The sequence below is a fragment of the Rhinoderma darwinii genome, chromosome 1, assembly GCF_050947455.1.
Source record: "Rhinoderma darwinii isolate aRhiDar2 chromosome 1, aRhiDar2.hap1, whole genome shotgun sequence".
In the NCBI taxonomy this organism is placed as follows: domain Eukaryota; kingdom Metazoa; phylum Chordata; class Amphibia; order Anura; family Rhinodermatidae; genus Rhinoderma; species Rhinoderma darwinii.
In genome coordinates, this window is record NC_134687.1 from 364820032 (window position 1) to 364836337 (window position 16306).

The 16306-nt window shown below is 40.4% G+C and overlaps 1 protein-coding gene across 1 annotated transcript in view; it reads left to right on the top strand.

Annotated features, from left to right (window-relative positions):
• Positions 1–6657, top strand: part of AK3 (adenylate kinase 3) — a 30165-nt gene extending 23508 nt beyond the window's left edge. Inside the window, exon 5 of the mRNA XM_075827467.1 lies at positions 514–6657. Within this exon, the coding sequence (XP_075683582.1) occupies positions 514–619 (106 nt within the window). The 3' untranslated portion in view covers positions 620–6657. The remainder of the gene's footprint in view (positions 1–513) is intronic.
• Positions 6658–16306: the final 9649 nt, after the last annotated feature.

Genomic DNA, 16306 nt, shown 5'->3' on the forward strand with positions numbered 1-16306 from the left:
ATCGATTAGAGACCACTGCAGAATTTAGGATATTGGTTTGGCCTAAATAGCTGATATACATATCCATGGTCTACTTGACTATGTTTTACAACAATTTGGTTACATCCAGGCAGCCTATGATGTTGCCTTACCGCTATAGAAGAAACCGCATAAGACACGTTTCCGCCTCTTCAACTGGTTGAGGCAGGGAGCGCACATTGCTGGCATGTGTTGCAGTATCCTCTCTATATAGTCTGAACAGGGCTAGACTTGCTCTATGTAAATGAGAGACTATTCAGACTGAAACTACTGCACATATGTGGTTTCCTACCTTTATTGTAGCAGCTTTACCTGTCATGAGGTGATATGGCAGCATGGTTTAGAAAAAAACTGGAGACTAAAAAATAAAAGTTGCGGTGTGATTTAGTTGCGGAGGACAACTGCTCCAGTTACCCTTCACACTAGTTTTATACGTCTCCCAGTATGTGCATGAATAGTCCTTGAATAATCTTTCTTTCTTTGGGGTCTCTCTAGAAACAAGGGTGTCTTGGAAACTTTTTCTGGAATGGAGACCAACAAGATCTGGCCGCATGTTCATTCATTCCTGCGAACAAAGCTTCCTGATGCGAGTCAGGAGTAAATGGAAACAAGATGAGAAGCACATTGAGACCTGGACTCTTAGTTGCCAACCCCTGAACATGAATGTTTTAAATCTTTTTAATGCTGTGCTATGTTTTTAACTTCACGCTACTCATTTTATGTGCCTGACATTTTACTGCCTCTCAAAATCTTTTCTGATAATGGTAATATTTTAATAATCGGCCTAGAAAATCATGTTTTAATGTAGTTTCTTATGTAACCCATAAGATTTTAAAAGTAAATGGGTTTAAAAAGGCTAACTTTAATGGAAATATTGATTTAAAAGAAAAAAAAAGTATTTTAAAAATTGAGAAAAAAAATTACTTTAGATTGAATTTTAGTCTTCGAAGCCTTTGCTTCGTTGTATGTTTTCCTTTATTTTTCATGCTGCCTCCTGTGATTGCTCCAGAAATAAATGATTCTTGAATTTCTGATCATCCAAGGCTGTGCTTGCCCACTGTAGCAAGCTCTCAATAATGGCTGTTTGAAGATTGCTTTTGATTCAGAATATTTTTATTTTACGTAATATAGTCTAGAGAAAAAAAATATATTTTCATATGTAGTTCTATATTTGTTTTAATTTTACCCAGAAATGCCACATTTTCATTTTAACATTTTCCCACAAATTACATTAATCACTTATCCATAGGCTGCTTCTGTATGTCCCATAAACTTGTAGGCCTTTCGTATGAACCAAAAATCTCTTCCCATTAACTGTTGACCGTAATATCATGTGAAGCCAACACTATGAACTCTGCACTCTGGTTTACGTAGCAAACCAGCTTTACTCTAGTAATGAGATTTTCAATGTTGCGTCCACTAGCCAGTGATTGGCAATTGTTATCTTGTGATGGCAGTGCTGTGTTGGTATGTTGTTTGTATAGTGGAGGACATACTCATCCCCAACATAATCATTTCCTATGTAATGAGCTGTGCTACGAAAACTTAAATTTATGTGCATATAATTTACAGGGCCTGATGAAAGGTCTTTAATCATGGAGTTCTGAAAAAGATGGCTTGAATGGTAGTTTATCACTCCTGCCTCCTAATATACATGTTCGGCTTAGTTCACACCTGCGTTGTGACATTCCGTTGTTCCGCTCTGTCAGAGGAGCAGAACAAGGGAATAACGGAAGCAACGGTTCCGTTGCTCAACGGACACGGCCAACGGAACCCGTTGACTTCAATGGGTTCTGTCGGCTTTCCGTCGGGGTGTCCGTGATTTTACCGATCGTGATAGCACAGCATGCTGCGCAATTGTCTCTGGTAATCTCTAGTAATCCCTGCCGGATCTGCAACGGAGGCTGCTAAAGGAGCCTCCAATGCAGATGTAAACGAATGCTAAGATAAAATGAATGTTGTGTTACAGTCATCCGAAAAAAAACTATTTAGTAGATTTAACATGCTGCAAGTAGAGGGTCTTAAGATTCTAGGTTGATGCTACATAGGAGATCATATCTTTGTATATTTCCATTACGTGTAATAATGCATAAATACACACGCACACTCCGTTTAGTGAATAAATCATATTCAGTGACCTTTGAAACTCCTAGTGGTGGCTGAAGGCTGTGAGAATTTTATTATTTAACTATTTCTATACTATAAAAATATACAGTATTATGAAATTAATTGTCACAATTTTGGACCTTTTTAAAGATTAAATATAATAAAATGGTGTTTCATGGGGAAAACGTTCTCTTTAAAGACATTAATAGTTACATCACTGAATATCTAGGACTACTAAATAAAAAGCCAACATTTTACAGGTCAAATCTAAAACTCATCTGTAAATATAATGGAAGTTATATATATTCATATATAGTGTGTGTGTGTGTATATATATATATATGTGTATGTATATATATAATCTAATCTCCACCCATACCCATAGATAAAGCACTGCTCATGTCATCTTGCATTGACTGTGGTCCTTACGATCTACAGAAGTAGCCTTTTAATTTAACCAAGTTTAATTTAACCTGAAATTGTGACTTACTCTCATTGGCTGGGGGGTTTCTTACAGTGCCATGGAAGTAGTATTTTTAGTGTTTAATAATTTCATTAGATGATTGAGATTATATAGTCAATGTGTCATGCCCATGCCATTACCTCATGAACACACCAGCCAGTGGACCAGGTCAAACAGACTACCTCATTTGGTGCCTGTTTTTAGCATATAAACATTGAGAAGTTGTCTGGACCAATCATTCTATTTTGTTGTACTTGCCTCTATGTAGCTTGCAGTTCCTCATAGATAACACAAGTAGAGCATTGTTCTAATACAATAAAGTCTCCTACGATAGATAACTTATTTTTAACATTGATAGTTTATTATCATATTTGGTAATGTTATTGCTTTAAGGTTATAACTTGGATGGATGTTCTTTGAGGCTATGCATTGGGGACCAAAACTTCTAGTAAGTTAAGAGGTTCTCCACCTAAATGTGTTCATAAAATCTGATTTAATATTGTAGTAACGAATACAAGTATAGTTTGATTGCTATGAGGCACCATGGCTAAAACCTGGGTTGGCACTTTGCTGACAGCTGAGCCTCTTATTAATCAGATTCTTCTCCGTTTCATATTTATGGAGAACTTTTTCAAAGTAAAACTACCTTAAAGGGAATGTGTTGCTAGCAAAAAATGTATTTTTTTTTTTAGTTAAACAATTAGTGTGTGGGTGATTAAACATTGTTCTAATTTTTTTTATTTTTTTCACGAGTCAGGAAATATTATAAATGAGATTCTAATTTATAATATTTCCCATTGCTCGTCACTAGATGGAGCAATTCCCAAAATTGCAGCATTGCATGTGGTAAAGTAACCACATTGCTTTATGCTGCAAAATTGGGAAAAACTCACTCGCTCTAGTGAGCTCTCAGAATCCCCCCTCCTTTATCCTGGCTAGTGCCGGGAGAAACGAGGGGATTGAACGGTCAAACCTCCTACACTGTGTGTGTCGCCATTTTTTGAGCTAACACACAGTGTAGTAGGTTTACATACAGTAGTAAACACACACTGAAACACGAACATACATAGAAATCACTTACCTGCTCCAGTCGCCGCCGGTCCGTCTGCTGCCGCTGCTCCATGTGCACAAGTCCGGAAGCCGCGACCGGCAGTAGTAATCTTACTGTCCGGCCGCGACTTCCGGTCCACAGGAAAATGGCGCCGGACGGCGCACAGTTCAACTTTGACTGTGTGGGAGCGGCGCATGCGCCGTTCCCACACAGACGGCGTACACCATAGTGGATGGAACGGGCCCCGTTCGCATTCACTATGGGACTGGGGCTGCCGTACTCTATGTCTGTATGTGTCGTTAATCGACACATACAGAAATGGAGTAAAAAATGGCAGCCCCCATAGGGAAGAAAAAGTGTAAAAATAAAAAAAAGTAAAACACAAACACACAAATATAAAAGTTTTTAATAAAAGACTAAAATCAAACTGATGTTAAAAAAAATTGTTTTCGTGACACTATTCCTTTAAGTGTTCCCGCACTAAAAAAAAAATTAAAATAGCTTGCACCTTTGCCAAGTAACCTAGTTTTAAAGGCTCTGGACACCTTTTGTAGGCTTTTTTTTTCTATTGACTTTTCTTAAAATTTTGTCGATCATTTTTCAGATGCAGTTCCTCTGTATCCTCTATACATAAAGGCTGCATCAAGCGCTATTAGCTGAATACGTGAGTTCAACTAAACTGGCGGCTTGGCTGAGAGCAGTTCCTATTTGTGCATAACACACAGGATCACAATAACCTTGATCACATCGAAGGGTATGTTCACACGGCAGCGTCCGTAACGGCTGAAATTACGGGGATGTTTTCAGGAGAAAACATCCCCGTAATTTCAGCCGTAACGGCATGTGCAGGTGCTTGAACGCCGCGTCCATTACGGACGTAATTGGCGCTGCTTTTCATTGGAGTCAATGAATAACGGCTCCAATTATGCCCCAAGAAGTGACAGGTCACTTCTTTGACGCGGGCATCTATTTACGCGCCGTCATTTGACAGCAGCGCGTAAATATACGCCTCGTGTGAACAGACAAACGTCAGCCCATTGCTTTCAATGGGCAGATGTTTGTCAACTCTTTCAAGCCGCATTTTTCGGACGTAATTCGGGGCAAAAACGCCCGAATTACGTCCGTAATTAGTGTGTGTGTGTGACCATACCCTAAGGCTTCGTTCACATCTGCGTCGGGGCTCCATTCCGTCTGAGCCCTGACCGACACAAATGGAAACCATAGTTTTCCGTTTCCATCACCATTGATTTCAATGGTGATGGATCCAGTGCCAATGGTTTCCGTTTGTGTCAGCTGTGCAAGGGTTCTGCCGTTTTGACAATATTAATACCGTAGTAGACTAACTATGAACATAGCCTAAGTTGATGAAATACAATGCAAGTACGCTACGTGCGAGTGCATCCTAGAAAAGGCCAAAAGTCGCAATTCGCGATGCAAAGGTTGATGAATTCCCCCCAACGTGCCTATAATGAGGCGAAACAAGGTAAAAGTCCAGACCTAAGAATAGAGCAGCTGCATGCTTCGGCCCTGTAACTTCACACACTGCTAATGCGGCAGAAAAATGCAGGATATTTGTGTTTTTTCCTGATAGGGATACAACATACTGCTCTGATATATCTTATGACATACTTATGAGTTCAGCTACTTTACTCTATTGGTGCGTACTACAACTGACTTTTTCAGTAAATGTTGCCTTCTTTTGATGTCAGCTTTTTTGTATTTCCTCAATAGAGTTCTAGTACATGTATAACAAATCAGAGGCAATTCGGGAGATTTACTAAACGTAGAACAGTTATCCACAGCAACCAATCAAGTGGCAGTTCTTTAAAAAAAAGGTTCTTGGAAAAATGAGAGCTGGTATCTGATTGGTTGCTGTGGACAACCGCTCCAGCTTTCACTTGCACCAGTTTTGATAAACCATTCTCAGTGTTTTAATTAACCTTGCAATTAATAGCCGTACTGCATATTTTATTGTAACAGAAATGTTAACGGTTGACTGTGATGCTGTCCAAAATGCAATTGTGAAGAGGTGCTAAGTGTTTTACAATAAGGCTGGATTCACACGAGCATTTTCGGTCCGTAAAGGATGGAATGTATTTCGGCCGCAAGTCCCGGACCGAGCACACTGCAGTGAGCCGGGCTCCTAGCATCATAGTTATGTACGACGCTAGGAGTCCCTGCCTCGCTGCAGGACAACTGTAATCATGTTTTCAGTACGGGATAGTAGTTCCACGGAGAGGCAGAGACTCCTAGCATCGTACATAACTATGATGCTAGGAGCCTGGCTCCCTGCAGTGTGTTCGGTCCGGGACTTGTGGCCGAAATACGTTCCGTCCTTTACGGACGTAACATGCTCGTGTGAACCCAGCCTTAGGGTATGTTCACACGGGCTATTTTCGGCCATTTTTTTTGCCGTAAACTGACAAAATCGGAAGCAGAACGCCTCCAAACATCTGCCTATTTATTTCAATTGGAAAAACGGCGTTCTGTTCTGATGGGCCGTTTTTTTACGCGGCAGTTTTGAAAAACGGCCACGAAAAAGACACTTCTTGGGACGTTTTTGGAGCCGTTTTTCATTGACTATTGAAAACCACTCCAAAAACGGGCGTAAAAAATGCAGCGAAAATTGTGAGTGGCTTAAAAAAACTTCTGAAAATCATGAGCTGTTTTCCCTTGAAAACAGCTCCGTATTTTCAGACGTTTTTAGTCTAGCGTGTGAACATACCCGAAGGTTCAGATTAAGCGAATATAAAAAGTTAAATAAAATGAGTTCAGTGTTCTTGATGCATATGTGCCGTTACACCGTGCCTAGAATTAGATTAATTTTTAGAGCTACATATGAAATATGTTCAGGACCGCTGCTAAGAATGAAATGTGGTATAAATTTGTATTCGTCACTTTTTCCTGACTCTGAAGAATGTTTTATGTTGTGTGCCTTAATTTTCAGATGTCTATAAGTCTGCACATCAATGGTCCGTTTGCAGATGTGAAGCTATCAATAAAACAATGTTGACTAGCATTTAGTGTCCTTGTCTCTTTCTATGGATGCTGTGAATGTACAATCAGGGGGCTTCACAGGACATCTAGTTTAATATGCTAATTGTCATTAATTTTCATCCGACTCATTCAGGGCTAATCTATGCAATGTTACAACAAAGAATGAAAAAATGTTAACCGTCATCTGTATATGGATATTCTTCACTATCGCAAGACACATCTGAAGGCACTGGTGTACTTACTATGTGCACATTATCAACATCTACTGACTTCAATTGCCTGGACTTCATGCAAAAAATCTAGTACTGACAAAGTGTAGGAGTTGTCCATATTTTTTTAAAAAACTAATTTGATTAGTTAACTGATGTTGGAAAATAGAAAAAGACCTAATGGTTTCATATTAGTATGATGAATCTCTTCCGTGCAGTACTTTTTATCGAGGAAGCACATGGTGGGGATCATCTGTGTGACTATTTTTGGAAAACCTAGCGAAAAAGAGACCTGCAGAGAATAGAAATTAATATTTTGTTGGATATATGTAACTGATTTGTAATGAAGGGTTGCCATGCTTATAGTAAATGGATCCAGTGGGAAAGCTCGGGAGTTAAGTATAAAAATATATAACTGGGTGGGAAAAAAACATCCATGTTTTTCAAAACCTGTGCTATCCTTTAAAGCATACCTCTAGTGAAAAGAATATAAACTTTACAGTGTTCTTAGATCTTGTACAGAACCTTTTTAAAGTCTTTCCCTTCAATTCTCAGCCATTTTGCTGCAGATCTCTCCTTCCTAAGTCATTAACCGGAAGGTTTTTATTATGGTCTACCATTACATTAGAGCCCAGTGCATTGTTTATGCAAGTCCGTTAAGAAACCACTCTTGCCATTCCTTACCCTTTTCACATTGCATAGACTGTTTTCTTGAAACACTTCCAATGCTTCTGTAATCACAGGACTTTATTAAAGAGGCTCTGTCACCAGATTTTGCAACCCCTATCTGCTATTGCAGCAGATAGGCGCTGGAATGTAGATTACAGTAACGTTTTTATTTTTAAAAAACGAACATTTTTGGCCAAGTTATGACCATTTTTGTATTTATGCAAATGAGGCTTGCAAAAGTACAACTGGGCGTGTTTAAAAGTAAAAGTACAACTGGGCGTGTATTATGTCCGTACATCGGGGCGTGTTTACTACTTTTACTAGCTGGGCGTTCTGATGAGAAGTATCATCCACTTCTCTTCAGAACGCCCAGCTTCTTGCAGTGCAGACACAGCCGTGTTCGAGAGATCACGCTGTGACGTCACTTCCCCAGGTCCTGCATCGTGTCAGACGAGCGAGGACACATCGGCACCAGAGGCTACAGATGATTCTGCAGCAGCATCGGCGTTTGCAGGTAAATCGATGTAGCTACTTACCTGCAAACGCTGATGCTGCTGCAGAATCAACTGTAGCCTCTGGTGCCGGTGTGGCCGACACGATGCAGGACCTGTGAGTGACGTCACAGATCTGCACTGCCAGAAGCTGGGCGTTCTGAAGAGAAGTGGATGATACTTCTCGTCAGAACGCCCAGCTAGTAAAAGTAGTAAAAACGCCCCGATGTACGCACATAATACACGCCCAGTTGTACTTTTACTTTTCAACACGCCCAGTTGTACTTTTGCAAGCCTCATTTGCATAAATACAAAAATGGCCATAACTTGGCCAAAAATGCTCGTTTTTTAAAAATAAAAACGTTACTGTAATCTACATTGCAGCGCCTATCTGCTGCAATAGCAGATAGGGGTTGCAAAATCTGGTGACAGAGCCTCTTTAAGTAGCAAATTCCCTCAAAAGAAACACTGCTTGCAATTCCATTTGGGTAAGGCTCTGTTCACATCTGTATTTGTCATTTCCGTTGTTCCATAAAAGTCCGGACTATTACAATATAACTTTATTTAACCCGCGCTGTGAACGCTTTAACAAAAAAAATTAAAATGCCAGAATTGCTGTTATTTGGTCAACTTAGCTCCTCAAAAAAAAAAAAAAAAGTGGTCAAATGTAGGGTAAATGGTACCAATTACAGCTCGCCCTGCCAAAAATAAGCCTTCACACCTCTCAATCGTCAGAAGAAAAAAAAAAGTTATGACTCAATGTGGCGACACAAAGCAAATTAATTATTTTGAAGAAATCATTTTTCTTTGTAAAAGTGGTAAAACACAAAAAAAAAAAAAAAAACTATAACTGTGGCATTGCTGTAATTATATCGACCCTTAGGAGGAAGTTAACATGTCATTTTTACCACACGATAAACGCCATAGAAACCCATAAAAACAATGACGGAATTGCTGTTTTTGCCCATTTCATATAAGGGTATGTTCACACGGCCTATTTACGGACGTAATGCGGGCGTTTTTGCCCCGAATTACGTCCGAAAATAGCGCCTCAATAGCGCTGACAAACATCTGCCCATTGAAAGCAATGGGCAGACGTTTGTCTGTTCACACGAGGCGCAATTTACGCGCCGCTGTCAAAAGACGGCGCGTAAATAGACGCCCGCGTCAAAGAAGTGACCTGTCACTTCTTTGGCCGTAATTGGAGCCGTTATTCATTGACTCCAATGAATAGCAGCGCTAATTACGCCCGTAATTGACGCGGCGTTCAAGCGCCTGCACATGCCGGTACGGCTGAAATTACGGGGATGTTTTCAGGCTGAAACATAACCGTCATTTCAGCCGTTACGGACGCCCTCGTGTGCACATACCCTAAATGTACTCCGTCCAATCTGTACAAGCCGGAAATAAAACCTTCCAAATCGGTGTGGCAATAGCTAAAACCCCCTAAATATGGAAGGAATTTAAACATTGCTCTATTAACACGTTTCCTGATACGATCAAAGTAAATTGTCTCTTTGCAAGACCAAATTAATCTTGGAATAATCTCAGAAAAAAACTAATTGGTATCAGGAAACATGCACTTAATTAAGGCAAAATCCCTTTTCATTGCCCACAATAAATCCAATGTTATGGATTTTCCTAAATCATTAACCCCCACATGAATTAAAATAACATTGGGAGAAGGCTATAAAACAGCGAGCTTTTTAATTTCTCCTATAACACAACCCCAGGTCAGGCCTCGGATACCACACCACAAATCATTAACGTTCTTGGTATCAAAAGATAGATTCTCAGTGTAGATCCTCTTATTTGCTCGCTTTTGTGCCAAAAAAAACAAAAGAATGGCCGAGGATCCAAAATACTAAAGAAGAACCTATGAAAAAGGAAATCAACTGTTAATTAATAAATCAGGCCGGACATATAATCTAAACCTATTAGATTCCCATCTACCAATGCGTTTTATAATTACTTCATCAAGGCCTAATCTAGCTGCCTCAGTAGCAGCTCCAATCCGAAAAGAATGGGAAGAAATGTTATAGCTGCTTAGATGTAATAAGGATAAGCATTTTTTTAAATAAAGCATTAAATAGATATTTCGTTAAAGGGCTCAGATTCTCGTGAACGAACAACTGGCTACTAACTGATGGCCTACTCCGTAACCAATTCCTCACATTAATGATGGGACAGAGATGAGAAAACTTTAACGGATATAACAAAATAAAACTACCTCTTCCAAATTGATCAGTTTTGGATTTTCTTAAATGAATCACAACAACAGGTTCATCCCAAGAAACATCCAAACCCGAATGAACTGACTTACTGGCAGCAACTAACTCGACAATCGTTAAAGCTGCAAAGAAAGCAGCAACAAAAACTGAACGAAATAACATTAACTCAAAACTATTAAAACAAACCAAAATTATCCAAAGTTGAACTAGTAACTCAAAAGAAACAGGCCTTCTCCCATCAGGCTGATTGTAAGATTTACGATAGCCTTTTAACATTTGTTTAATAGGAAAAAAGGCAGAAAAAGCTTGATTCCCAACTAATTTCAAGAAAAAAGATATACCAGCTAGAGTTTTAGATATGGAGGAAGCAGAAACTAATTTATACATGAAGTCAGAAATAAATAATAAACAAACACAAACATCACTACTCAGGTAATCCGCTTTCAAAACAGAACAAAATTCAATCCAGTCCTTCCATGCAGCTGAATAATCAGCTCATGTTCTAGGAGCCACTGAAGATCCGATATTCTGCGACACTAGTCCCAAATCAAATCCCATAAATGTGTTGGGCATTCCATTCCGATTAAATCCACGTCTGGAGCCAATTCTCGAGATCTCAACTACTGAGAACGAGACAAACAATCTGCTAAAATATTCTTTTTACCTTCTATATAATTTGCCTTCAACCAGATATTAAAACGCATACAACATAAAACTAAATGTCTCAATAATTTTACTACTAACTGATATAGAAGGAAGGGTATTAATTGCAAAGCATACACCTTTATTATCTGAGTAAAGCAAAATTTGTCTATTCTGAAAATGAGATCCCCAATAGCCACAATTACCGGGAATAATTCAAGTAAGACTATATTTTTGGTAATCCCATTGTTTGACCAAGAGGAAGGCCATTGCTCTGCCGACCACTTGTTGTTCCAGAAGGCACCATAACCTGCACTACCAGCAGCGTCAGTAAACAGAGAAAGACTATCAGAGTCCTGAAAATCATGTTGCCAACAACTAAGGCCATTAAAATTAAGAAGAAAATCAGACCATAAACTTAAATCTTCACGCAACTGCTGAGTAATTCTAATGTGAGAACCAGGAGTTTTAAGACCCCCGGTAGAAAAATACAATCTTTTAGAAAAAGCTCGACCCATAGGAATAAACCTACTAGCATTATGATAAATAATAAATATCTCATTTTATGCAATTTAACAGAGGGTAGTCTAAATTCCATTCTCTTAGTCAATAATAATGACTAAAAACTCTAACGATAAACAAGGAAAAAACATTTTTTCCTTAGCAAAATACCAAAATAACTCAAAAAACGTATTTAATAAACAACAAACAAGAACTAGAACCAGAACGACCAACAAACAAAAAGTCATCCAGATAATGAAATTCAATAACCCAATGCAAAAAACTTGAGAAAGCTTCAAAATACCTGCATGACATAGAAAATCCCATAGGGAGGCATTTATCAAAATAAAATGTATTAAAATGAAAACCTTTCGGGTGTACATGCAATAACCTAAAAGCAGATTTGATATCAGCTTTCGCTAATAAAGCTCTATGACCACAATCACGTAATAAACTAATTGCTTGATCAAACGAGGCATATTCCACAGAAGAAAAGGACTTCTCAATCTCGTTATTAAGAGAAGACTTCTTATGGTAGGATAAATGGTGGATTAATCTAAAATCACCTACATCCTTTTTAGGAACTATGCCTAACGGGGATAATCTAAAGTTAACAAAAGGCGGGTGTAAAAAAGGGCCACCTATTCTCCCTAAGGCCTTATTCACACGAACGTGATAAACAACGGCCGTCACACGGACCTATATAATTCAATGTTCACACGGCCATTGTTTCAACTGACCGTGGGAAGGGTCCGTGAGAAAATAGGACATGTCCTATTCTTTCACGCGTTACGCATCCCTCCATAGACTCATCTATGGGGGATGCGAGACATCGCGTCCCGCAGCACAGAGCACGGATGCACCTCGAGTGTGAAAAACTGCCGTGAATCCGGCCTTAGTCTAATTCCTTCTGTAATTTGACTATATCTATATGCATATCAATAGCATATAACAGCCTTCGCCACAAAATTTAGGTACCTGAAAACCTTCAGAAAATCCAAGATAAATCAAATCAGCTTTCTCCCTGTCGTGGTAGCGTTCTAACCATGGGAGCATTTTTTCCACTTTCACTGGAGTCAGTGCTTTTAGATAACTGCTCCTTTGTATTAAGCTGCTGTTGGTTCAATTGACTGTTTGTTTGTTTTTTTAAAACATCTTGACATTGGGTGAGTGCCCCCACAAAAGGAGTACTCGTGTTTGTATTTGCAATTATTCAACCATTTACAAGTTGATTCATTGTAAGCAAAATAGACACCCTTACGCATAGTACCGTGCAGAGGTGTAGTCTGTTTATTAACAGTTGATCTCCGAGGCAACATTAAATTTATCCAAAAACCTACGTCTTTAACCCCCCATTTAATTCTGGGGAGTACCGCCAATTTTTGGCAAAATATTTAATCGTAGTTATACCATGCAAAACCACCAAAGTTTCTATAACCTTCTAAAATAATGTCAAGATGCTGGAAAAGCCCTGTACAAAACTCAGGATGACGTTCTCCTAATACGGAAGCAAAGATACAAAACGCTTGTAATTAATTATTAAAAGATCTCGGTAAGGTACGCTTTCTATCATCCTCAGCTTTCTCATCCTTCTTATCACCGCGAACCACATGCTCTTTTGCTGACAGCCTCAGTGATAAAAGGGTCAATAAATTCGTTTCTCCATATACCTTCTTTTATAGTGTTTGATAAATGAAAACCTAAAGGAGAAATTTCACAAGAAATTGCCTCTTTACAACAAGTTTCAACAACTCCTACACCTTTTTCTAACAACGGAATAGAACAATCAACCTGACTAACATTAGAATTAAAAACAGGAACAGTATTAACCTTTTGACTAACAATAGAACTACTAGCTAAACTAGTAGTAGCTGGCGGTTTTACCCAGACTTTCGGAGAAGATGCAGAATTTAAACAAACTCATTCAATAAATGAAGAAAATTAGACATTAAATCAGCATTAATGACATTCTGTGGTACATTTGATATCTTACCACTCCTCGCTGACGCCTCCTGGGGTAATCCAGAGGATACTTGCTTCCCTTGAAAGTTTGAAATCTGCTCCTGCTGAAGTGGATACTGTGAGAAATTTTCCTCTGAAGACTGTAATCCAGGTTGGTGAGAAACGCCATCTCCATCTGCATTAAAATATCCATGCTCCTGGACTGAAGAAAAAAAATCGGCAGCTGAGGGGTTAATGGCTGTAACCTCAGAATAGCTCCGCTGACTCGAAGAGGCACCCGCTGCCCTTGAAGAGGCCGAATGCCGACTCCTGTCCCTGGGAGGAAGTGCTCCACTGTGCCGAGAATGAGAAGACAGGCTCCGCTGTCTTCTGACATCTGGGGGCTCACTTAGTCGGCGGATCTGGCAGTCCCTCGTCAGTGATGAAAATCTTCTGCGACGTCTCCTCCCGGATGTCGTTCTCGCAGGCGGAAGTCATCATCCCCGGCGCCGGACTTCCTCTTTGCTCCAGTGCAGGTCGCCGCTCCGGGATGCTTAAGCAGCTTCTCAGCCAATCTTCTCCTCCTGCTGTCTCTGCACGGACGATGAGGTGCTGAAGAAGGTCCTCTATCTGCACTGGTCACTGGAACGCTCAGGAACTGTTCCCGGACCTCCTAGACCGTGGATTTTTAAAAGGAGAATCTTCCCGCCGAAAAACCCGAACTGCCAATCAAATTCAACTCCAGGTGCTGGGCAGAATATCGACTTTAAAGAGGCTCTGTCACCAGATTTTCAAACCCCTATCTCGTATAGCAGCAGATCGGCGCTGCAATGTAGATTACAGTAACGTTTTGTTTTTTTCATAAACGAGCATTTTTGGCCAAGTTATAAGCATTTTTATATTTATGCAAATGAGCCTTTCTTAAGTACAACTGGGCGTGTTTAAAGTTATGTCCAAGTGGGCGTGTATTGTGTGTGTACATCTGGGCGTTTTTACTTGTTTTACTAGCTGGGCGTTGTGAATAGAAGTGTATGATGCTGACGAATCAGCATCATCCACTTCTCTTCGTTAACACCCAGCTTCTGGCAGTGCACAGACACACAGCGTGTTCTCGAGAGATCACGCTGTGACGTCACTTCCTGCCCCAGGTCCTGCATCGTGTCGGACGAGCGAGGACACCTCGGCACCAGGCGACAGAGGCTACATCGACTTACCTGCAAACGCCGATTCTGCTGCAAAATCAACTGTAGCCTCTGTCGCCTGGTGCTGATGTGTCCTCGCTCGTCCGACACGATGCAGGACCTGGGGCAGGAAGTGATGTCACAGCGTGATCTCTCGAGAACACGCTGTGTGTCTGTGCACTGCCAGAAGCTGGGTGTTAACGAAGAGAAGTGGATGATGCTGATTCGTCAGCATCATACACTTCTATTCAAAACGCCCAGCTCGTAAAACAAGTAAAAACGCCCAGATGTACACACACAATACACGCCCACTTGGACATAACTTTAAACACGCCCAGTTGTACTTAAGAAAGGCTCATTTGCATAAATATAAAAATGCTTATAACTTGGCCAAAAATGCTCGTTTTTGAAAAAAAAACACCATTACTGTTATCTACATTGCAGCGCCGATCTGCTGCTATACGAGATAGGGGTTTGAAAATCTGGTGACAGAGCCTCTTCAAACATCTTCTCCTGCCGTTTTCTCCAGGTACCAATGTGGTGCAGACTCCTGGTGATGGGTAGATTATCGGAAACTTCCAGACGCCGACAGGTAAGTACCAACTGAAACAAAAAGAGGGGGACGACGACAAAAAAAAACAAAACACCTAAAAACAGAATTTTATTAACAAAAAACCATAGCAAATAGCACAATTTTTATTAATATGCCTGTACCATCATGTGTCCCCCAACAATACTGCTCTGGGGGCCCCTGTCATTCCACATGTCAGATGGGTTGTCTCCCGACGCAGTCTGGCACGGGCAGTGCTGATAGGACAGTGTGAGTGTGCATTGACACACCCCCAACTGGTAACACTTGTTGTCAACTTATTCATACATTTCTAGTAGGAATAACAGAGGAACGGTAGAATACAATGCTATGCTATAAGAACAGATGCACCAGAATTATTAATTTATGAGGAATACAATTATTTACTAAAACAGACACGTCAGGAGAACGGACAAGTCCTCTTTAAAGAGAAGTACCACTTTTGTGGAGATTTCCTCAACAGGTATTTAAAATTCTCTCAGTTGATTTTCGCGCAGCCGCCATCGTTATGACACTCTGTTTGTATGTTTGTAAACAGAAAAGCACGTGGTGCTTTTCTGTTTACATTCATAGTTTTTACTGCTGTTGCACGAATCACGCGCGTCACACGGAAGTGCTTCCGTGTGGTAAGCGTGATTTTCACGCACCCATTGACTTCAATGGGTGTGTGATGCGCGAACAACGCACAAATATAGGACATGTCGTGCGTTTCACGCAGCGGACATATGCTGCGTGAAAATCACGGACTGTCTGCACGGCCCCATAGACTAACATAGGTCCGTGCGAGGCGCGTGAAAATCACGCGCGTTGCACGGACGTATATCACGTTCGTGTAAATAAGCCCTCAGACTGTGTAGGGACACGCCCCTTAGACAAGCGAAATGGTAACACCCATTTGTCAAGTTATTCAGAAATTTGTAATATAATAGCACCAAACACTGCGCGCCTGAATATAATAATACCACACACTGTAAAACACCACATACACACAGCCCCCTGTACATAGTGCCACACACAGCCCCTATAAATATTACACCCCCCCATAGATAGCGCCACACACAGCCCCCTGTACATAGTGCCACACACAGACCCCTATAGATAATACACCCCCCCCCATAGATCGCGCCACACACAGCCCCCTGTAGATATCACACTCCCCCCCCCCCGTAGAGAGCATTACACACAGCCCCCTATAGATACAAATGAATATCCCTCCA